Here is a 26,176-nt window from a genome sequence, read left to right as displayed (position 1 = left end):
TGGGTATTCCCTTTCTCTTTCTAATCAAGGAATTTGAGAAACATTAGTGTTTCTTTTCTTAGGTTTAAAAGAATTCAAGAGTGAAGCCTAGGCTTTTCTTTGTGGGAAGATTTTTTCATTATCAATTCATTAATTCAACTTCTTTACTTATTATAGGTTTATTTAGATTTTTAGCTGTTTATGGATCAGTTTCTGCAATTTGTGGCTCTCCAGGAATTTATCCATGTCATCCATGTTGTTTAACTTTTTGGCATAGAATTGTTCATTGTATTCCAAAATAATTCCCCAAAGGGGATTTATACACTTTTAATGATAACTGTTCACCTGTATGTTCTCTCAACATATATTTTCAGCAGTGTCTCACTCTACTGGTATCAATTTACTGTATTAGTTCGTTTTCATGCTGCTGATAAAGACATACTTGAGACTGGGAAGAAGAAGAGTTTTAATGGACTTATAGTTCCACATGACTGGGGAGGCCTCACAATCATGGTGGAAGGCATGATCTTTGAAATATGATACATATACTTAAAATTAAATGCAATATTTATCCACCAGATGAAGAAAAACCCTTAAGGAGGTTCTTGTCACCAAAGGAGTTTATAACATATTAGTAATTTATTCATATTCTGACTTGTACCTTCCATTATGACTAATATATCGTATTAGCCTAATTAGCCAAAGGTAATGTTGTTTTTAGCTTTCTATCTATTCCTAAATGTTATTTCCTAGTTTTTATTTCTTTCTTTTATGTGTATGTACATGTTTTTACTTATCTTCAGGCTTACATATCATTAATAAATTATTTACTAGAGGTTAGTTGATAGTGACAAGACTGACATGGTACAACATGGAGTCATTATGTCACCCATGGGTAAGTTTAATACTATTACTGACTAAGTATCAGAAAGATCATTTGGGGATGTGAAAATATTAAAAGCTGCAAGATAAATTATAACAACTGCATGAAAATCCATGACACATACAGCTAATCAGTACTCTAATCTCATTTTTTCTCACATCCACTCTTCCTAAGTAGCATGGGGAAAAAAATGAAAAATGTTGATAGATTTAACTGTTTCAGGTATTAAGAGTCCTCAAGTCTACCAGTTATTGCAATAAAAACTGAAGGAAAGGTCAATCCCTAATGAAAAGAAGATGCTGGCTAGCGTTAGCAGCCTATAAACTTTAAGAATTAGTATATAAATTACATTAGGTTGGGACATATAGTAGTAATCATTATGTAGTAATCCGTCATCCCACACTGTAATTCAGAGAGAAAGTACTGAATAGATACAATGGTCACAAAGAATAAAATTAATTTACATACAGTTCATTGTAACATGATTATTACAACAAAAGATGTCGTAATGGCATTTGAAAATAGAAATGGATGAGTGTTTACTGTGTGGGGAGGCTGAAAGAAGTTGATGCTGTAGAATTAGTGTTCAATTAATACCATCCAAAGGTACAAGACTATATTAAGTGGAAATAAAATTCCAGTAGAGGGGTTATTTTAAAAAGGATTGAAAATAATTCTCTAGGTTTTCCTATAACTACTAAGTATCCCATAAGATCAATCCTTACCTCTAATTCTCTACTAATCAAGCAGTCTTCTAATATATATATGATGTATTCTTCTATTCAGCAGAAGTGTGTGATCCAGATAGACAATACTCATTTGTCAAACTGCCAGCTATACTTCCCATGATTAATAAATGACATGGCATTTGTGCTTATAAATTTATACTTCTAAAATTTGGTTAATGTCAATGAGTCCTGAAGCACTTGACAAAATGTTGCTAAAACTGGAGCATGCTGTCTCCATAAAGATATAACTACCCCATGAATACTATGCAAAACAGTATACATATACCTCAGTTTCCAATAGTAGATTGATTAGAAAAATAATGACCTGAGTTTTAGGGGCGAAGAGTTTAAAATGTCATTATTCAATCTGGAAAATATTTCTGAGTTTATTTTAAGCATCTATGGAATGATGTAATTGTATTTTACATTTCAGACTGTAAAATCCAGGGCAAAATGTAATGTTGATGATAATAATAACAATAATAACAATAACATCAGTTTATATTACTGAGACTAATTAATTCTTATAACTACCCTGTAATGCAGGTATTACTATTTCCCTTTTATGAACGAAGAAAGTGAGGCATAGAGAGAGGATCTGCCACAAAACATACAGTTCTAAAGTGTAAGAATTAATATTTAAACTCAGGGTAGTCTGAAATTAAAATTCATGGTTTCAACCACTATAGTATACTTGGTATACTACATATTCATAAAATACCTAGAGTAATAAAGGAGGAAATGATAATTTTGTGCATACAGCTATGTGGCTAAATTCATATTAGCCATCTTATTCCTATATTTAGGATTCTAAGCACTAAGATTTAAATGTAAATGTGCTTATTTGGTGTCATATCACCCAAAATACAAATATAAACCACTTCAACATTGTGATAGGTGATTGCTATGGGTACAACCTTATTTTAGTGTTTCAAACAATTCAAAAGCTTCAATAATAGCTATGGAAATACTAACAAATGATTATTAATATTTACAATGATATCTTCAAATTCTGTATCATACATATAACTCAAGATTAGGAAAATTCAATAAAAATATGAAAGAATTTTGGTAAAACTTACTTTGCAATCTCCGTGTTGGGCTCTCTCCATGGAGCTGTCTTCGTGGCATATATGGAGAAGGGTGGGGGAGTGGCAATGAAGAGACATCATGCGTCTGAAGTTTGTACCAATGTGGCTCATCATCTAATAATGCTGTTTCTAATTCAATTAAAATCTACAAACCCAAGAGACAAAGGACAGTTATAATATACCAATAATAAAGAAATTATGTTAAGTGGTCCTACAACTTTTGTAGTAATAATTATAATAGTAATGCTATTACATGAAAAACAAGGTCATTTAGACGTTGCAAAATTGTCAGTATGCTTTTGACAATAAATAAACTTTTATAACTTCTTTAGTGATTTAATAGTTTTAAATATCTAAGACATTTATTTTTTTGACCCTTGACTACCCGTTACAAAAGTAACACTTTTCATTTTAAATGACTGTAATAATAACTAATATTTGTATATCATTTTAGAATTTTAAAAGCGTTTTTATTTAGAGTCAACCTAAACCCCCCTCAGTGATGACTAAGTAAAGAAAATATGGTACATACACACCATGGAATACTAAGCAACCATAAAAAAGAACAAGATCATGTCCTTTGCAGGGACATGGATGGAGCAGGAGGCCATCATCCTTAGCAAACTAATGCATGAACAGAAAACCAAATACTGCATTCTCACTTTTAAGTGGGAGATAAATGATGAGAATACATGGACCCACTGAGGCAAATAATACATACTGGGGCCTATCGGAGAGTAGAGGGTAGGAGGAGGGAGAGTATCAGGAAAAATACTAGTTGGTACTAGGCTTAATACCTCGGTAATGAAATAATCTGCACAACAAACCCCATTAAACATGTTTACCTATGTGACAAACCTCCACATGTATCCCTGAACTTAAAAGTTAAAAAAAATTAACTTTTATAAGAACTTTTAAATGGGAAGAGTAAAACAAATTTGAAGTGCCTACTGTGTATTATGAACCGTGCCATATTATCTGCCATAATTATTTTAAAAATTACTAGCTTTGTCTTATTGTTTAATTTTCATAAGCAAAAATACCAAGGCTAAGAAAGGTTAAAAGAACTTATCTAAGGTCACACCAGCTTTTAAGTGAAAGAGGTGTAAACTGAATCAGCCTGTCTAATTTAAAATTCTGAATTTATCATACCATCCTGCTAAAGATTTAAAACAAGAAAAGAAAAAAACAAGAATGGATTTTAAACATGAACTATATTATAATACAAATTTTATAACACAAATTTTTAAAAATTTACCCAAAATATAAGTCTGTAGAAATTAATGTCTACTTTTTTTTAGGAGGTTGTGCAAGTGACAGTGTTTGTGCTTTGTGTTTACAAGAATGGCCACATAAAGATAAATTACTATTTACCTAAGGGAGGTAAAGAAGCAACACAGCCAAGTTAATATTTCATTCTTTCTTTTTTGTTTTTGAGACAGGGTCTTGCTCTGTCACCCAGGGCGGGGTGCACTCATAGCTAACTGCAGCCTCAAACTCCTGGGGTAAGGCAATTCTCCCACCTCAGCCTCATGAGTAGCTACGACTACTGTATGCAGCACCATGCCTAGCTAATTTCTTTTTTTATTTTTTATTTTTAAACATGGGGGTCTTGCTATGTTACCTAGGCTGGTCTTGGACTCCTGGTCTCAAGCTATCCCCGTCTCCACTTCCCAAAGGATTGGTATTACAAGTGTGAGCCACCATGCCTGGAGTTATTTCACTCTTTCTAAATTTTCCCTAGTCATTTTCAAAATTATAGGTACTGTGTTCCAAAGTATTACAAACACACAATACAACACACTTATTTAATTCTCATATTAACCCTGAGTTGCATAAAGTATTATTCCCACTTGGTTGAAGAACAAACTGAAGCACAGATGGGTCAAATAACTTGTTCAAAGACCCAAGGCTAAGAAGTGGTAGTGCCAGGAATATAAACCCAGTCAGTTAGCTCCAGAATCTCTGCTCCTAACAACTGTATGACCCTTCTTCCCAAAGGTCACACAAGGGATTTTAGTTTAGTTTAGCTTTTTTTTTTTTTTTTTTTTTGAGATGGAGTCTTGCTCTGTCGCCCAGACTGGAGTGCAGTGGCGTGATCTTGGCTCACTGCAAGCTCTGCCTCCCGGGCTCAAGCGATTCTCTTGCCTTAGACTCCTGAGTAGTTGGAATTACAGGAGCCCACCACAGTGCCCAGCTAATTTTTGTATTTTGGGTAGAGATGGGGTTTTGCCACATTGGCCAGGCTGGTCTCGAACTCCTGACCTCAGGTGATCTCCCCCCGCTTGGCCTCCCAAAGTGCTGGGAATACAGAAGCATTTTTAGTTTACCACTCTTTGGTTCCTCGGCTGACAACACTCACTTCAATATTTCTATAGACTTGTTTTTCCCGTGAGATTACCATTTAATTTACTCAGAAACAAACAAACGAACAAACCCAAAAACTGATATAGTTTGGCTGTGTTCCCACCCAAATCTCATCTTGAATTTTAACTCACACAATACCCTCGTGTCATGAGAGAGACCCAGTGGGAGGTAATTGAATAATGAAGGTGGGTCTTTCTCATGCTATTCTCCTCATAATGAATAAATCTCGCAAGATCTAATTGTTTTATAAAGAGGAGTTCTCCTGCATAAGTTCTCTCTTTGCCTGCTTCCATCCATGTTAAGACATGACGTGCTCTTCCTTGCCTTCCACCATGATTGTGAGGCCTCCCCAGTCACGTGGAACTATAAGTCCATTAAAACTCTTCTTCTTCCCAGTCTCGAGTATGTCTTTATCAGCAGCATGAAAACGAACTAATATAGTAAATTGACACTAGTAGAGTGAGACACTGCTGAAAAGATACCTGAAAATGTGGAAGTGCTTTGGAACTGAGTAATGGACAGGGGTTGAAACAGTTTGGAGGGCTCAGAAGACGACGCGAAAATGTGGGAAAGTTTGGAACTCCCTAGATACTTGTTGAATGACTTTGCCCAAAATGCTGATAGCTATATGGACAATAAAGTCTACGCTGAGGTAGTCTCATATGGAAAGGAGGAATTTTTTTGGGAACTGCAGCAAAGGTGATTCTTATTATGTTTTAGCAAAGAGACTGGTGGCATTTTATCCCTGCCCCAGAGATTTGTGGAACTTTGAACTTGAGGGAGATGATTTAGGCTATCTGGTGGAACAAATGTTGAAGCAGCAAAGCATTCAGGAGGTGACTTGGGTTCTGTTAAAGGCATTTCGTTTTATAAGGGAAGCAGAGCATAAAAGTTTGGAAAACTTGTATCCTGACAATATGATAGAAAAGAAAATATCATTTTCTGAGGAAAAGTTCAAGCCAGCTGCAGAAATTTGCATAAGTAACGAGGGGCCAAATGATAATCGTCTATGTGCAATGGGGAAAATGTCTCCAGGGCAATTCAGAGGTCTTCATAGCAGCCCCTCCCATCACAGGCCTGGAGCCCTAGGAGGAAGAAATGGTTTTGTGGGCCAGGCCCAGGGTCCCCATGCTGTGACACCAAGTCTGTGGACTTGGTGTCCTGCGTCCCAGCTGCTTCAGCTGTGACAAAAAGGAGCCAAGCTACAGCTTGGGCCATTGCTTCAGAGGGTGCAAGCCCAAGCCTTGGCAGCTTCCACATGGTGATGAGCCTGCAGGTGTACAGAAGTCAAGAATTGAGATTTGGGAACCTCTGCTTAGATTTCAGAGGATGTATGGAAATGCCTGGATGTCCAGGTAAAAGTTTGTTGCAGGGGTGGGGCTCTCATGGAGAACCTCTGCTAGGGCAGTGCAGAAGGGAAATGTGGGGTCAGAGCCCAAATACAGAGTCCCTACTGGGGCATGGCCTAGTGGAGCTGTGAGAAGATGGCCACCAACCAGAATGGTAGATCCACCTACAGCTTGCACTGTGCACCTGGAAAACCCAGAGACACTCAATGGCAGCCCATGAAAACAGCCAGAAGGGAGGCTATACCCTGCAAAGCCACAGGGGCGGAGTTGCCCAAGATCATGGGAACCCACCTCTTGCATCAGCATGACCTGGATGTGAGACATGGAGTCAAAGGAGATTATTTTAGAGCTTTAAGATTTGATAGTATCACTGGATTTCAGACTTGCATGAGGCTTTGTTTTGGGCAATTTCTCCCATTTGGAATGGCTGTATTTACCCAATGCCTGTACTCCCATTGTATCTAGGGAGTAACTAACTTACTTTTGATTATATAGTCTCATAGGCAGAAGGGACTTACCTAGTCTCAGATGAGACTTTAGACTTTGGACTCTGGACTTTTGAGTTAATTCTGAGTTAAGACTTTGGAGACTATTGGGAAGGCATGATTGGTTTTGAAATGTGATGACATGAGATTTGGGAGGGGACAGATGGAATGATATGGTTTGGCTGTGTCCCCACCCAAATTTCCTCTTGAATTGTAACTTCCACAATTTCCATGTGCCGTGGGAAGGACCCAGTGGGAGGTAATCAAATAATGTGGGTGGGACTTTCTGATGCTGTTCTCCTCATAGTGAATAAATCTCACGAGATCTGACGGTTTTATAAAGAGGAGTTCCCCTGCACAATCTCTCTCTCTCTTTGCCTAGCACCATCCATGTAAGATGTGACTTGCTCCTCCTTGCCTTCTGCCATGTGGACTGTAAGTACACTAAATCCCTTTTTCTTCTCAGTCTCAGGTATGTCTTTATCAGCAGCATGAAAATGAACTAATATACCAACCACACTGAAAAAGGCTGAAAGTGAGTAACTTAACATGCTAATAGCTGGATAATTGCTTCCCATCTTGCCTTCTTCAATCATTCTCCACATTACAGTTGGAAATACTTTTCTCAAGTACAGTCAAACCATTTTCTTTTTAAAGAAAATATGAGACTGGGCAAGATGACGAGACCCATTCCTACAAAAAAAATAAAATTAGCTGGGCATGGTGGTGGGTGCCTATAGTCCCAGCTACTTGGGAAGCTGAGGCAGAAGAATTACTTGAGCCCAAGAGCTTGAGGCAGCAGTGAGCTATGACTGTGCCACTGTGACAAAGTGAGACTCCATAGAGATGGGAAAGAGAGAATTGGTTATTGGTTATTGGTTCCTATTATCAACCAGATAAATCCAAATTTGTTTATATATTAAGTGACATGCCCAGGTCTCAGTTTAAGCCTCAAACCTCATTTCTTACCATATTCCCTTCCAATTTCAGTGCAATTGACCAATATCTCCTCACCCTGATGTCTTCTTATTCCCTCTGCAGGAATTTCACTCCCCTTGAATTTGCTAAATTCCTCTCTCTCTGTGAAGACTTGCTTTGACCACCTGCCCTCCTCTGCACAGCAATTATGTATTCCTATTGCATTTTCCCTTCCATATCAATTGGCATGTTATATTCTAATTGCTATTCATGTGTCTGTATCACCAATGAATTGTAAATTCCTTGAAGTAAGTAACACTCCTTATTTACCTTTGAAGGCTCAATCTATAGCACAGTGCCTGTTACATTGTAGGGCTTGAAAATAATCCATAAATAAATGGTTTAACTACTTATTAGTGGTACAGTCTGTTCAGTAAACTACCAAAATATATACATATCACTATAAAACAAAGCAATGTATTTGTGAAATACAAATCTTTTATCATTCAGCACTGAGAGTTCTAAAATAAGAAATGACATGTAAAAACTGTCAGAATATGTACAACCACTGTTTTCTATAGTTTCAAGTTTTGTCCTAAAGCAGCAGCTGAAATACATTCCATTAAAGAAATTGTGCCTACCTTTGCAGATATTCTACATATAAAATCATACAGACAGTTATATAAATAAAAGCATTCAGGATAACACGAATAGCATAAACTTGAAAACAACTCCAGATACCTCGCCTAAGAATTCACTTTCTTCCTCTCGAACTCGAGCTTGATCCCAAAGGGTAATCTCTAGCATTCGTTCCCGAAATTCTCTTCGGTGGACTGGAGAATAAATGAATGTTTGGTTCCATTTGGGTTCCAATGTTTTCTTTACTGTTTTAGTTCTTCTCTTGTTTTTATCACTATGGGAAAAAACCAACAAATTATGAACTTACACAGAACCACAAGTTTTATCCTAAAATTTTTTCATTTAAAATTTCTCGGTAAACAAGTTAGGTGATATTTTACCATCAAATTATCATACATTGCAAGTGTTATAACCTTTAAAATTATTATGAAAAATTTAAGGTGTATGCTATATCACACTTTATAGATATGACAATAATGGCGAAGTTACAATAAATGTTAAATTTTTTCCATGACAAATTATTGAAAACTTAATCTTTCTCAAAATCTAAATAAAACCAGACCTGAGAATCTTAACTCAATAATTTTTTAACACATCGCCCTACTGAAAACCTTCTAAATGATAATTAACCAGTAACATTACATATACTATTCATTTAAACTACAGAAGTCTCATTGTACAAAAAGAGGAGTAAATTGTGATATTCACAACTTCTTATCTACAAAGTTCTAGCTAATGATCAATTATAATCTATTTTTTATAAAGATACTTTTTTAAATATAAGAAATTCATATTTATTTGACATATATTTGGTATTTTAAAACACTGTAAATTTATTTCTATGTGAGGTAGTCACCACAACGTGAGTTGAAAATGCAAGATAACCATCCCAATAAATGGGATTGCCAGTTCAAAGGTTTTCATGTTCTTTTTGGTTGTATATCTCTGTACGTGTGTCACCATACTGTTATACTAACATATTGTCCATATTGGAAAATAGACAAAAACAGAAACTAAAAATAATAAAATAAAAATTTTTAAACATTCAAATATTTCTTCCTGATCATGAAAGGATTATCCTGTACATCACCTAGGGTACATCCAACCTATTTGGAGATCATTAATCTTGCTTATTAGACAGGATCACTGGCTGGATAGGAATACAATTTTCTAGGAAATACAATTTAAGCTACCTAAGAGAACTATCTAAAATGACAGACAAGCTCCAGTTAGAACAGCATCAACTGCTACAAATTATCTCAGCACAACACAGTCCCAAGAGTTTTGGGAAATAGGGAGGAGAGAGAACTAAGAAGGGGTAGAATTGTCTCTGAAATTGGGAAGTAATGCAACTTCTTCTCATTGGAATTTTAAGTTTAATATAGATTTTACTTGAATGATGAAGAGGTATTATATGTTTCCAAAGCACACAGATATAATATGGCAGAAAGATGACTTTAAGTATACAAATTGATAATGAATTTTGTTAATACACATGGACAAGATAACATGCAAGGTAGCTTTATTAACCATGAAGGCATTGGCAGAAAAATGACATTGCAAACCCATGTAGGAGATTTTATTTCTATACCTGGAAAGAAGTGATAATGTGTATGGGAATAACTTATCTGAAACAAGGACTGTGATGTATGATCTTTCTCTCCCTCCCTTTGCTTACAGCTTTAACGAATATTTATTTAACATCTACTCATATTTCATTGATGAAGAATGAATTTTGAGACCCTGTCAAGAGATAAAGGTCCTTCCAAGAAGGCCAGGATGAAAGTATTTAACAGGAGCCTTGCTATCTAATTCAAGAATGGTTTATATCTGGCCAGGCACAGTAGCTCACGCCTGTAATCCCAGCACTTCGGGAGGCCAAGGCAGGTGGATCACGAGGTCAAGAGATCGAGACCATCCTGGCCAACATGGTGAAACCCCGTCTCTACTAAAAATACAAAAAATTAGCTGGGCATGGTGGCAGGCACCTGTAATCCCAGCTACTAGGGAGGCTGGGCCAGGAGAATTGCTTGAACCCGGGAGGTGGAGGTTGCAGTGAGCCGAGATCGTGCCTTTGCACTCCAGCCTGGGCAAAAAGAGCAAAACTCTGCCTCAAAAACAAACAAACAAACAAAAATGGTTTCTATCAAAATCTGAAAGGAAAAAGAAGAGGAAGTCATGAACTTCCTCTTAAGGACAGAAAAAAGTTCTCAGATAAAGAATGAAAATTTTAGACAGGATTTCTATGTTGAATAGGAAGAGGAATAGACAATCTCTGAAGTTTCTTATAAACCTAACATATATGATTACAATTTAATAAGGCAATTTGGTACGTACCCAAGCACCAATTCACAAAAAGAACCATTAAAAATAACCTTATTTTCAGCAAGTTAAAAAAAAATGAGTTTTACTTTTTCTAGAAGTATAAATAAAGCCTTCAGAATCAAAGCATACTGCGTAAGTCAAACACTGAGAAGGTGCTAAAGATATTTAAACACTAAGATCAATAAGCATGCTATAGACATCATTTTAAAATAAAAGCCTAATTATAATAAAATAAATAATTGATCTTTTAATGAATCATCAAATTGCTGAGAAGGTAGTTAATTTTTAAAAACAATAAAATCCAACCTGATCCTTTTTAAAAATTTGTTTTCATGTTACTAGAACTTTGGTTTCCATTAAATGTAATTCAGTAACAGCATGCAAACACTTGATGTTTTTACTTAAAATTAGAAGAAGAAATATATTTTAACTGGCGACTAACTTCAAGATATAAAAAGAGTATAAAACTTCAAAATATGTATCAAATAAAATGCAAAGCCTTTGTTCATTGTCTATTCTTTTGTCCTTTTCTTTGCTGAGATTGTTGTTCAGGTGACACTTTGGTACCAAACTTAACCTTGATGACTTTCTACTTGAACCAAATAACTAAATCAATGAGAATCCAAAAGTGTATAAACATGTTTAAGATCACATCTGTGCCTATCCACTTCCAACCTGAGAAAAAATAACGAGATCTTGAGAGCACTCTGCCATGGGAGGCAGGGATGCAGACAGATAACTGGGGAAAGGTAACTGGTATCATTCCTTCTTTTTTTTTCATGATGCCTATTGAATAGTCTCTTTTATTTTTTATGTGCCTGAAATTCAGAGTGATTAGATTTGTTTTCAGATAAAGTATTTCTCCAATCAAATCAGGGTAGAACAAAAAGAAAAAAAATTAAGGGTAGAACAATACCATTTATATTGATTAGAATAAACACAAAACAAATAATGCTTGAGGAAGGTGATTCTGGGACTTGTGGTAAGTTTTCTTGATGATATAAGGTGATGAATACAAAACAACTCGTTAAATTTATAGAATAGAGAGAAATAATATCTTGGTAAGAGGAGGTAGAAATTGCAGAGAAATGAGCACTTTTTAGCAGTATTTTTAGCTTTTTGACTAAAAGAGCTAGTATTTTTGACTAAAAATTCTAGTATTTTAGCTTTTTGACTCTATAATTTGTGTTAAAAATTTGATTTTAGGAAGCATAACTTTTAATGATTTTGAATAATGAAAATATATACAAGAATACACACATGCCTAAAATTAATATTTAAAATCACATATACAACATTTAAGTTTTTAAAAATCTAACTTACTGTCACTATTTTGATTCCTAAGAACCATCACGTTTATGTTAAACTTCACATATCTCACTAGTATGATACCAATAAATGATACAGAATTGAAATACCCATTGCTATTAACATTTCCTAATTTATTTTCCAGAACATTTATTTTTGTTTTATATCCTTACCTTCTGTCTGGAAGAAAGTAAATTTTAACATAAGGATTCCTTGGCCTCCCATCTTCCCTGGAAGGGAGATCCTTTGCTCCCAAAATTGTAACTATTAATTGGTGACCAACCTTGTCAAACCATAGTTTTATCTGAAAAGCAAAAATATTAATTTATCAATTCAAACATTTACTATACAAACACAATGTTTACCTTTCCAATCTTCACCCCATTCTCTTACAGTATCATTAGCACAGAATATAAATTTTACTCAGTAAATTGTGGCTAGTTAAAAATAAAAGGATATACTATAATAACTTCAATGAATAAAAGAATGATTCAGACATTTCAGTTTGATCAAGCATGTGGGCTTTTTATTATCTTAATGTGATTGCTTATTAACATGTACATAATTACATTATCATAATTAAGGACTTTATATAAAATGACTGATCTGTATCTTTACTTATGCAAGAATCACTAGTTCATTTTGGTTCCCCTACAAAAAAAACTGAGTTCAGAATAAGTGCTCAAAATGAATTGAGTAGATAATATCCTGTTTATATAACATTCATAGGGAATTTTCAAGTAAATGTTTTATGTTGTTTCATAGTTAAAAACATTTAAAATATTATAAGCAAAAGGGATTTACTAGTAGCTTTAGTCAATAGATTCCTTCAGTTTGAACTTAAAATGATAATGAATTCATCTTTAAAATTTTTCCTTATTCAGACATTAAGTCTCATTCTTTTGTGAAGCTGATGAATAATATCCTTAGGATAATAAGAGTACATTTTATTATTTGAGATAAGAAAATGAGAACAATTTCCCTGTGCCATAATTAGGGAAGGGAACTTCATATCCAACTGCTGAATTCACTTGATTTAACAGTTATCACCTCCCACACACATACCTCACACTTGCACACCTAGCTGTCTGATTCTACTATGTCAGGATCTATGATAATTATGGCTCTGATCCACATCTTGGCCCAGAACTCAGCACATATCTAACCACTATGTTGAAACTGAAATGGAACCAAAATTTGGAACTTGAGAATAACAGTTACAAATCAGTACTGGTTATACATAAAACACTGGCAATTCAATTCCAATTCCAACATAGCTTTGTTGAGTCCCTCACTTCATATTCTAGAGAATGAGACACTGAGCAACTTTTGAGTCAGAAAAGGTAAACTGACAGTCTTAAAAAAGTATATAAAATTATTTCCATCTTTTTTTTTTGCCAAATGGAATCAGCCCTTTTATAGGAATAAGAGTAAGAAATATCCAACTTGTTTAAATTATAGTTATCAATTTTTATGTTTTTACATTTAATGCAGGTATTATCTTGCTACTGAATAACAACAAATTTTTCTAATGGAGCTGCTAAGTACAAAAATAGGCCCTAGACAAGTATTTTTTACATTGGGCTAATAAACTTTCCGTGTCAGTATTATCTCACTTATTTATTAAAAAGTTACAAATTCCTGGGCCCACCTCTCGCCTACTGAATCAGAATGAGGCCCTGGAAGTTGGATTTTAACAAGTCCCTAGGTGATCTTCAAGTGCATTAAAATTTGAGAACCACTGCCTTACATTAAGAGATTAACAACTTGAAGAAAAAAGTCTCCAATATATGAAAACAGTTAAAATATTTGCTTTTCTAATAATATTAGAACATAGATACAGATAAGAAAAAGGGGCCAAAAGGAGACTATTCTTCTGACAAAAGATATGAGTGAAAAAGAGAGAAATGCAGGATTGTCTGATTGTATATGAGATCAAAGAGGTGTTATAGATAGTATCATAAATGTGTGACAAAAACCCAACTGATTTCTATGGTAGTCTCTATTTTCATCAGTTTTAAAGAGTTTATGGCTTCATTTTTTCTAAGACATTAAAAAGCTTTCTCTGAGGTTCATGACATGAATATTAAGCACCTCAAAGGAAAAAAAAAAGATTCTGTAAGGTTAAAAAGATTTATTTCCAATAAATGTTACATTTATGAAACAATAATTATTATGAGACTAAGCTAAAAATTATTAGAGCAAATTATTGATTTCTATGAGAACCTTTTGGGGGGTTACACTAAGTACTTGTGGCCATCTCCACCAGCAATATTTTTTCTCCTTTAAAATCATTAAAACTAGCATTTGAGATATATATTTCAAAAGTCTGATAGAGTATTCTTGTCAGATTTCCTTATGCCATGGAAAACCAAAACATTATCAGTTACTAATATTGTCCATTTCTCATACAGAGTAAACATATGGCTTATTTTTGGTATAATATTTTAGAGTTTACTAAATTATAAATTACAAATGTACAAATATTAAAATAATTTAAACAGCAAATAGGCACATTTTAACTTTACTAATTATTTGACCAAAATTATACCTTTTAATAGACTGCTTTAAACTGAGTATTTGAATATAGCCCTAATTTTTATTTGTATTATAGGACTTGCATTGAAGTTTTTAATAGATATCCAGTTCACATAATCGAAACAGATTTTATTAGGTACATCACTTTATAACATTCTTAATTTCTTATCTGTGCTTTTTAAATAAGTGTTTAAAATATAGCTGTTGATTCCCCCAAATATAACAAACATATCTTCACAATTCTGGTCCTGACATAGTTCCTGTTCAGCCCCAATTTCATTAATAAAAATATTAGTATAATTTAAATTGTTTTAAAATATTTCTCATTCCAGCTTTAGCATGTAACTATTTTTAATTTTCCTAAGTAGGACCTAAGCAGCATAGGTAAATATTTTATATTGTATAATATTAACAAGAATAATTTAATTTTTAAAATTTAAACAAAATAAGTATTACTCAGAAGCAACAAATTTTTAAAAAAACAACATGCAGCAAAGCAAGGAAAGCATAATACTACTTAAAAAAAACTATATTGCCATTACTTTACCATATAAGGGGTTCCTAATGAAAAGAGGCAAACAACTTGTACCCAAGTATTACATAAAATTAAATAAAACTACAATGGCAAAATATTAACAAAATAAATCCAACTTATTTTATTTGGATTATAATTTTGTTCTTTCAAAGTAAAATACTTTCCAAAAAATGAACATTATATATAATATGCATAAAATTCATATTTTAAATAAGGTACAAATTTATTTGCCAGTCTCCTCAAGGAGTTATTACTTGGAAAATGCAAGAGAATATAGATGTTAAGTGACATAATGAGTGATTTAAAGAGACAGCAACCTTAGTGTAACAAAGGAAAATATCAACAGTATAAAATTAGCTATTTCTGTAAATGTCATATATTATAAGTAGAATCTACATTAAATACCACTTTGAAATCTATAAGGTTTAGTATTTAGTTTATCATATAAAATCACTAACAAAGATTGTCTCTTTAAATTTTTATTCAATATTCTAATCCCCATGCAAATTTTTACAAGCTGGCTAATAAAATGATTTGAAAGTCAATAATATGGTTTGGAGCAACATACCAAAAAAAGTTTTCCTACTAACGCATTTTCCAAAAACATACAAATAAGGGTTAAACACAACTTTAGTTTCTATCAGGCAGACAAGGCCTTTACCTGAACCCTAGGAACAAAAGGCGTTGTTCTTCTACTAAGGCTTTGGCTCTGGTAAGCAAAATTAAAGAAAAAAGCAATAAAACAAAACCAAAAAGGACAACACACTGGAACTAAAAGACCAAAAGTAAAAACAAACACATACAACTATCCCTTAAATACAATTTTTCCATGACAATATTTATCGAAATTAAGTACTTCAGTGTAATGAATAAATTAATTTTGTCCAATGCCAAAAAACATTAAAAACTATACAAAATACTAGAATTTGTATAATCATATTTTTCAAATGTAGTTCACAAAACAAGAATTAAGACTGGATATAAAATAATATATTTGGGCTCATGTATTTTGAAAGAATGATTAAAAGCATAACCCAAGAATCAATAAATTTCATATTTTATCCTTAAACATACTACACAGAAAATAGGACAGTGTAAAAAGAAGTTAGTTGAAAATGTATTACAGAGTTATTAGTGAAAACCCATCTGTGGAAGTAATTGTGTGACTTCTCCAAAGTATGTCTACCCAAAGTCCAAAAACTATTAGCCAAGTTGGCTTTAGAATTTCTTAAAAGAATAAACACATTAAAATAAAAGTGTGCAGAAATGCATTGGATTAATTACTTGATTCATACTTGATGGATCCCTATCAGGTTCTAGTATTGAAACACCATCATCAGACATTTATTATGTACCACTTAAGGTAACAATGTTTATTGCTAATCACACCTATTAATGACAATATCTTATCTCTTTTTGCTTATACAGTTTGTTGGACTTTTTCAAGGCTTTATTGACAGTTTATTGTAAGTTTATTGCCTCATGGTATTTCCAACAACCTTATGAGGTAGTTGCTTCTACTTACAATTTGTAGGTGAGGAAACACAGAAAAGGGCTAGACACACTTGCCCATACTCAAACAAAAAGCAAGGTAGTGTAAAGACAGAAAATAGAACCCAGTTCTAATTAAATCACTAAATCAAATTCTCAGAATCAAATCAAATTTCCTTTCTCTTACTGACTTTTGTTTTCATTTTGAAAGTTTCCAAAAGACACCACAATAATCAGAATGTTGTGCCTTTATTAGGCATTCCAACAGCTAAATCAGAACATGATCAGGTTTGGGAATGGATTTCAAGGCATTTAATTCTGCTTCTATCACCAAGATTCCATCCCATTCCTCACATTTCTTTGAAGTCTCTCTTGTCTACTTCAAAGTCATAAATAGTTAAAGGCTTCTCTCTTTCCACTGCTAACTGGAAACAGATAATGAGTACTAAGAGTACTTTTTCTCAGTCCAGTTGGCATTGATCAGACACGTTTATTTAAGACATAAATCTAAAACCCAAAGGAAAGCAGACTTAAAAGCAGACTGTCATTCAATTATGAGTCATCTTTCTCTCTCTCTCAATCTCTCTCTCTCTCTTTCTCTCTGTCTGTCTCTTTCAAAACCAAGGCAGTTTCAAATCTAAGCTGTCTTATTTTTTATGTGGAAATATTCCCAAAGGAAGAAAGAAATATTCAGATGTGGAGTGTGTTACTGATGTCTGTCGGCATAACCACAGGCTATTATAATGCTTTAGCAAATGACAGAGGGCATATATGAAATTCATAGAGAAATTTGGCATGCTAAAGAAAGGGACTAAACAAGGTACTTTATAAATACATTTTATTTCCCCTGTCCTCCTACCTGTTTTGTTTTAGACCAAAAATATTAAGGTTACAGAATGTTTTTACAAGTAAATATTATGTCATAAAATAAAAGATTCCCTTTAAAAGAAATAATACTTTCAAATAAATGAATCCTTTAAAGCAAACATTTTTCCATGTTCTAAAATGAACTCATACATGCATCTCACAGACTTCTGAAATCAACCTTCTGAAACCTATGGCAATTTACACCTAATCTTTACCCATGAGTTTATATTTTAAATATGGCTATAAAAATATATTTTTGTGTTGACAATATTTTTTAAATTAACATAAAATTCACCAGACATACAACTGACTATTTTAAAGTATACAATTCAGTGGCAAATACTGTGTCCAGAATTCTGTGGAATTACCACCTCCTTCCAGTTTCAAAATATTTTCATCATCCCAGAACACTCTGTACTTTACATAATCACTCCCTACTTTTCCATCTCACTGTCCATTAGTAACCACTGCTTTCTGTCTCTATGGATATTTCAGATAGGGATGGCAAACATATGTGTCTCACTGTAATTTGTAATTACTATTAATTCATTTATTGTAAGCATGAGAGACCTGATGATATCTATAACAATTCAGGCTTCATACAAATGAAGAATTTGAATTTGTACACCACAATCCATTTTGCATTTTTAATATCACTTTCCACTATTAATTGCACTAGTATCTTTGGAACATTCCTTTCATACAATACTTTCAGAATAATAAAGTCATAACAATGAAGTGTAACAGATAAAAGCTCAAAAAAAAGCCTTTCATTTATAGAAAGTTTTAAAAAGGCTATGGAGTTTCCAGGGAGATAGAAAGGACATATACCGCTCCTTAAATTATGTATTCCTTTCAAATGGGCATATAAAATGGATATTTGTAATATTTACTTAAAATGGAGTCAAAAGATATTTTTTAAAGTAACTTGGAAAAACACTGCAACCATAAATCAACCACAGATCATGAAGTAAATGAAATAAAATATGATTATCAGTAGTATCAATTGTGTAATATGTTCCCACAGAAGGAGAATTCTCAGCCTTTTCTCACTTTGAAAAAAATTGAAAGCTATATTTTCTTTTAATGCCCTATTATCAAAATAGTCAAAGACTATAAACTAATTGAAACTATTAAGAACTACAAAAGTAATCAACTGAAGGAGAAAAACTGCTAAATTCTGGAAGAACACATATTAAAAATAGGGTCCTAGTAAGGGAGTGCTGTCAGTGAAAATGCTAACATACAGCCTACATGGCATAAACCTGAATTCATGCTGATTTTCTTCACCAAATACATTAATGGCATTTTCACTGCTATGCCCTAGAATAATAAACAGCAGGACAATTCAAAAATGGAGAGAAAATAAATTGCATACATTTAAAAAAATCAACAGCCTTGAGCATGAAAATGTAAACAACAAATTTACTTTTTTTTTTAATAATCATCTCCTTTGAGAATGATATTATATGTATATATTTTCTATTTGAGACATGAACAGACAGAATATTAGGAAGGCCAACTCACATACTATAAAAATTATCATTGTTCTCAGGCATTAGCAATATCATAATTTTGTAAGTGAAGTACGGGCCCAAGTAAAAACTAACTAAAAGCAAAAATGTCCAAAGGTAGAAAAGAAGGAAAAAGGAATTGTAATGTTGGTTTATGACTTCCTAGTTTTCCTTAGGGTTGATATATGTAGATATATTTTTCCAACCTCTACATCATTAGAGCAAACCAAAATTATCTCCAGGCTAAGAGAGACAGGATTAAATATAAAGGGAATTATTATATATCAGATAGCATCTTAGTTATATTTTCCTGGATGCAAAAATATAAGAATAAAATTCATAAGTTACATGAAGGTAAAAACTTGTATTTGCAGTGACTAGTACTATACCTGATGTGGGGGTCAGAACTTAACACAGATTTCTTAAGTAGATGATTGGAATTTAATTAGGTAAAATCATTTCTGAAGGAAAAATTTGAAAATAGATTTCAAGAATCCTAAAATTTTCCTTTGCCTTTTATATTGTAATTTTATTTCTGGAAAGTTATTCTGACAATAGAATTTTGTCCTAACAAAAATTTTCAAGATTTATATTCAAGGATTTCCACAGTATCATTATTCATAAAAATTAGTTAGAAACAAGCAAGGTACCCTAAAATAGTGATTTAGGTTACAATGAAGTATTAAAATGGACATTAAAACAACTTTAAGAGGAATTTTTAAAGACAGGAAAAAGTCCACAATATTACTAAGAGAAAAATCAGGATTCAAAATAGTATTTTTTTTTCAGTTTTGTTTAAAAATTTATATGTAGTGAATGGTTATATTTCAGTGTCAGGATTATAGGTGATTTTTACGTCTTATTAATTTTCTGTGCTTTCCAGATTTCCCACAATAAATGTGCAGTATATTTATAACCAACATTTTTTATATATAGGGTAGGGTATGGGTATATGTGTGAACAATTTCAAAACATATACAGCTAAAAGTTTTACTAATAATATCATACTGGAACATATTCCTTCGAAGTCATAAGAAAAGGAGAAAATAGTACACATTTTTAATTACAAAATCACTTATAAATCTAAATACTATAACTTTACATTGTTACACATAAATTTAGAAGTGAAACTTTTAAGTTTATATTTCCCCCAAATATTTAACAGTTGTACCTTTTACTGTATTAATTTTGAACCATGAAGAAAAATAGTTGAATTTGAAATTTGTCTAAATCCCTGAACTATGCTTCTCGTCCTCCCTTCCTAGTCCAATCTGTAGTAAGACCTTGGGATTCAAATGAGAAAACAAAGTGATACTTACTTATTATAGAAAATCTAACTTCCACTCCTTCTTTACGAACTCAAGCAAACTATACATACACACAGACACAGACAGACACACACACACCCCCCCCGCCCCCACAAACACAGTTTTATTTATGGACTGGGATCATCCAGCCCCAAAAACATTATTTAAGGATGAACTACTGAAATGGATCCATAATAAGAAACAACATTTATTAGCATTTTATAGCATAGTAGAAGAAAACATACATTTGTAACTATAAATGACAACATGTGCTGTCGATATATGTAAGAATAAGTAGAAAGATGCTACTTATTTTGCAGACTTGAAAAAAGACCACTAGCCTCAAATGAAAAAGTTCACTCTGTTTATGAAATAGAAAGGAAAAAAAATAATAAGGGAAGAAATTTATTTTAGTGGAACATTTACAATCTCCTAATAGCATCACATATTCTTTCTTACATAACTTTTCTGTTATTGTCACCTTTATGGTCAAAATCATTCTAAAAAAGACAGGTCTAATGACTTTTTTAATGACTGCAAATGAACTTTTTTCCTTTTTGCATATACTTCCTATAACTCCTTTTAATTAATGAAAATACTTCAGAAAAAAACAAATACTACCCTTTCCCACTCTCCCCCCCAAAAAAATCAAAGGAAAAATTTCATAGCTAATTTAACAAAAAGCTATCTTTTTTGGGCTTAAAATATCAGCCTCAAATAATTTAGTTTTTAACTGTAACTTTTTGTTAATCCAAAATTCAATGTCTGAATCTTGACAACCTAAATATCTTTTTAATACTCGTGAAATTTCAAGTTTTGTAATCCCCAACAATACTGGTAATATTAACCGGTATTTTTCTAATGTATAAGAATAAATTTATTTTGTTACTACTTTTAAATGGTTTAATAAGGTAATGACAACAGAACAAATGAATAAAAAGTAAAGACTTACATTTGTAAAGCTCCTCTGATATCAACACAATATAAAATGCATAAATGAATATTTAAGTTTTATTTTAAAATGTTCAAATCAGGGATCACTTAATGTGCAAAATTATCTGAAGTAGTCAGCAATCCATTATATATTTCTCTGTTTATTTCATTTTGTCTATTGACAAAAAATCTCAAGTATCATTATATTTCATAGCAATATTGAACTCCAATGATGACTATAAACTGACACCAAAATCCTTAAAGTTGAAAAGCAGTGAAGAATTCATATTTACTTTTATCTGAAATATCATCTTTACATAGTGCAACATTTTTATTTCTCTTAAAAATCTATGACAAATTATAGTCATCTTAAGGTATAGGGCAAAAATTATGAACTTGAATTTTCTTATAATTACTAACTTAAAAAAGAGTTTAGGTACCTTCACAAAATATAACTGTTATTAAATTCCAGAAAATCTAACTCTAATAAATGAAGCAGTATGATAAAGAGTCAAAATTGGATTTCAAAACTAAAAGAATGATAAAGTGGGAGGTTAAAAGCACAATTATGTTCTAGTAATAACTTGGTTTGTAGAAAACTAGCATCGTATTTTAAAAGCACTATTTGATATTCTGAAAAGGAGAGTAAATGTAATGACTACATACTGAAAGTTGTCCTGATAAGAACTGTGGAACATCCCTCAACATTCCAGGACTCATAGGAGAGGTAACAGAAATAGAAGGACGATCCATTTTTTGAGATTCAAATGAGCTAGAACCTGCAACGATAATTACACATAACAAATAACAATGGCTCTTCACAAGTATTTAGTAAGTTTTGCCATATAACTTTTAAATTATTTATTTTTTTTATGTCCACAAAATGTCATTATATAGGCCATTTTCTTAGACACAACATTGAAATATTCTTAAAGCGTTTTTTTTGGAAGCAAAAGTGCAGTATAGGGATTCTCTTAAGACCAACAGTGAACCATTTTCTGTGCCAATTATAGTAGAGACAGGCCTCTACCTCAGAACTTAGTTACTATCTGTTAAGTGTACTATATTTATATCTTACAATGACATATTAAGAAAAATTTAAAAATAGAAACAAGGAGTAATCAAAACATAAATCAATAAAGCAACTTAAAGACTACATTTGCAAATAATAAGAAAATAAGTACAAAATTATTAAATTTTTAAAATGATGTATAGAACAATATAACAAATTATACTGGCAGAAAGAAGTGAGGGGCATAAAAAAATGAATAAAATATTAAATATTTATTGTCACTATTTTCATTCTTGGGGATAAGAATATTCCCTGTATGTCTCTCATGTTCTCTGGACAGAACATTGCTGATATTCATTGGGATTCAGAACACTGGGGAAGACCTGTTTTTTGTTTTTTTTTTTTGTTTTTGAGATGGAGTCTCACTCTGTCACCCAGGCTGGAGTGCAGTGGCTGATCTTGGCTCACTGCAACCTCCGCCTCCCGGGTTCACGCCATTCTCCTGCCTCAGCCTCCCAAGTAGATGGTACTACAGGCGCCCGCCAACACGCCCGGCTAATTTTTTGTTTTTTTTTTTTTTTCTAGTAGAGACGGGGTTTCACCGTGTTAGCCAGGATGGTCTTGATCTCCTGACCTCGTGATCCACCTGCCTCGGCCTCCCAAAGTGCTGGGATTACAGGCGTGAGCCACCGCGCTTGGCCAGGGAGACCTGTGTTTAAGGGAATGGATGTATAAAAACTTAATTGGGAACACAGTGAACCTACAACACCTCTGAGACATCCAATGGGAGATGTAAAGCAGGTAAGTGGAAGTACAGATGGGACCAAATGTCCAAGTAGAGACTAGTGTTGGAAATTAACCTGTAGAGTTGTATGCCTAATTGGAAATGAAGGTAGATAAAACTCACCTCTAGAGAGAACACGGTGTAAAATGAAAGGGAAACTGCAAGGCTTAGGATTAGAAGTAACAGTGATATCTTTTATATTATTAGCAAGTAGGACGAATGAAACCTTTCTACTAAGAAAGAAGCCGGGTTTTTTTTTTTGTTGTTGTTGTTGTCGTTGTTGTTTTTACAATAAAGGTTGTTAAACTTCAGGCAGCAGAAGACACAACAGAATGTATTCTTTGAACATCCAGGCATGTAGGGACAATGATACCTACTTTTGATAATGTAAACTTAGAAGTCATACAGCTGGCAATTACAACCATAAGAAGAAAAGAATTTATTGAGGAACCAGGAATAAAGATGGTTAAGGACAGGGGCTTGGAAAAACATCAATGTTTAAAGAATAAAAGATTGGATCTAATCTGAGAAAGGACCCCTGTCTCCTCAGAAATTATTTTGGAATTATAGCCTAGGGTCTTTTTAAATAGCTAAAATAAGATAAAGGTTTCCATGTTGCTCATACAATATCTGAGAGATGTAATAAAGGTGAATAAAAATTTTAACCTACCCCATAGGATTGTTGTAAAAATTAAATGTGATGGTATAGGTACAACATCAAGCACAGTTATAAGTACTAAATACAATGGTAGCAATAAGGATAATGATGATAATATCATTTTATAATAATTATAATTTGATTATTTATGTTACAGTTTTATGTGATCATGATATTCTTTGGATAAAATCATTTAGCACGTAGTCAAAGATACTAAATCAAATAAGTCATGGGACCATATTTTAAAGTACAGAGCTATGGCATTCAAAGGACTACTCTGATAAAGACTTTAAAGAAACTTGTAATTGTAAATATGAAAGTTAAAAAACATCTATTTTAATAGTGCATTCTCAATTATTGTGGTATATAGAGAATCTGACCACTCCTCACCATCCTCATTGCTACCACCATGGTTTACGTCACCACTGTCTTACCACTAGATTAGCCTTCTCACTAGTCTCTTTGCTTTTACCCTCGACTCTATTAATCTATTTGCAGCCTAGTAGCCAGATTTTAACACTAAGTATCTAAGTATCAACCTAGTAGCCAGTATTTAACACTAAGTATCAAAACCATCCTAGATAGCTCCCAATTTTCCTGAAAGTAAAAGCCAATGTCCTTAAAGTGGGTTACACGGCCTATGCAATTTGCCCATTATTCCTCTATCCTCATTCATACCATTCTTCCTCTTGCTCATTCCATTCAGCTACACTGGCCTCCTTGAATTTCCTTAAATGCACCTTAGGCTTTCTTGCCATTGCATCCACACATCCTGTACCTGGAAAGATTTCCCCCCAGGCAGCCACTCCAAATGTTTCCTTCAATCCTTCCTTCTCAGTGTGGTCTATCCTGATCAACATATTTCAAACTGCAATCCTTTTTTTCCTCTCTCCCAGTATCCCTTACTGTACTCTCAATCAATAAAGAAACTTACTTCATTGAAAAAAAATAATTTAACATCTGAAATACCACTAAAAATAATGTTTAAAATTATAGATAAATTTGACTTTAAACTTATGTATTTATTGTTCCACTACTCCTCTGATGTTAAATCAGAACTGTTATCCCACTTTCCAAAAACATAAATTAGAATAAATGTAATTATTCACTAGTTTATTCTAAGCATCTTCCCCTACTTAATGAGGATGAGGTTACAAACAGTAAATCTTAAAACTAGGGGAAGTTTTGGGGGTGAATTTTTGGGAGCAGTGACTATGTTCATGATTTTTTGTTGGGATGATGGTTTCACAGGTATATATGTATGTCAAAACTTACCTAATTGTGTACTTTAAGTATGTGCAGTTTATTGCAGTATACCTTAATCATGCTATCTAAAAATCTGTAATAAGACAATATGTTTAAAAAAAACTTAAAATATTCTACATTTTTGTATTTTTTCCCACAGTGACATGAAATAATACTAAATTTTCCATCTTTATATGCTTACATACTTGATAGTAATGGTATCATATTTCTTACTTCACATTACTAGCTAAATACTTCATCTGACCTCGGATGAATGCAATTATAAATAACATTTTCTTCTAGAATAAATAAAACTTACTGGACTCCAGTTGTGCATGTGTGCTATCAGGTATTCTAGGTATATCTCTGAAATGATAAAAAGAAAAAGAAAGAAAAAGAAAGAGAAAGAAAGAAAGAAAGAGAAACTGTTTCAACAATTAATACAACTCATATTTTTTATCATTATCAACCTATTAATAGGACAGTGTAAAATGAAGAAAACTGTGTATAATAGTGGTATTATATAAATAAGAAACAAGCCTTAGTACTTATTGCTCATAAAAGTATTCTGGGCCAACCTCAACTATTTAAAAGGAAATAAAATTCATATGCATCCATAGCATACTTTTAAAAACAGACTTTATTTTCTATGTGTCTCACTGCACAATTATCCATTATAAAAAATTTGTATTAAACAAGATAAGTTTTACAGATAGGTTTTTATTCTCTTCTGCTCTTTGGTTTTACCTGCTGTTCTAAATCAGTAACATTAAAGTACAAATAAAATATCACCAAAATAAAAAAGTAAAATATTCATGTTGTGATTAAAACTTTCATTTTATTTTATTTTATTTATTTTTATTTTTTAAAGATGGAGTCTCACTCTGTCACCAGGCTGGAGTGCAGTGGCACGATCTCAGCTCACAGCAACCTCCACTTTCTGGGTTCAAGCAGTTTTCCTGCCTCACTCTAATTTTTGTATTTTTAGCAGAGACAAGGTTTCACCATGTTGGCCAGGTTGGTTTTGAACTGCTGACTTCAAGGGATCCACCCGCCTCGCCCTCCCAAAATGCTGGGATAACAGGCATGAGCCAACGGAAACTTTTAAAATGTAGTAACATCACTGAGAAAAGACAAACATGTTTCTTATGGGGAAATCTCAAATTACCATGGAACTATATTTACACCAAAAATAAGTGTATATTTTTATTTGAGATTTG

At 32.9% G+C, this 26,176-nt stretch overlaps 1 protein-coding gene across 48 annotated transcripts in view; it reads right to left on the bottom strand.

Moving 5' to 3' along the window:
- RIMS2 (regulating synaptic membrane exocytosis 2) overlaps positions 1–26,176 on the bottom strand; it is a 753,111-nt gene that overhangs the window by 320,548 nt on the left and 406,387 nt on the right. For 37 of the 48 annotated variants that reach the window (XM_073999244.1, XM_073999245.1, XM_073999258.1 and 34 more), the window contains 5 exons: positions 25,276–25,322; positions 21,924–22,036; positions 12,246–12,376; positions 8,542–8,713; positions 2,673–2,826 (listed from right to left, as the gene is read on the bottom strand). In XM_073999244.1, the coding sequence (XP_073855345.1) occupies positions 2,673–2,826; positions 8,542–8,713; positions 12,246–12,376; positions 21,924–22,036; positions 25,276–25,322 (617 nt within the window). Of the gene's footprint in view, positions 1–2,672; positions 2,827–8,541; positions 8,714–12,245; positions 12,377–15,806; positions 15,855–21,923; positions 22,037–25,275; positions 25,323–26,176 lie in introns of all 48 variants that reach the window. The other 11 variants (XM_065519508.2, XM_045399234.3, XM_073999243.1 and 8 more) reach the window with 1 other exon arrangement.

The sequence above is a fragment of the Macaca fascicularis genome, chromosome 8 (genome assembly GCF_037993035.2).
Source record: "Macaca fascicularis isolate 582-1 chromosome 8, T2T-MFA8v1.1".
Taxonomy (NCBI): Eukaryota; Metazoa; Chordata; class Mammalia; order Primates; family Cercopithecidae; genus Macaca; species Macaca fascicularis.
The sequence above is the reverse complement of the archived record's forward strand: the minus strand, read 5'-3'. Positions and strand labels throughout refer to the sequence as shown.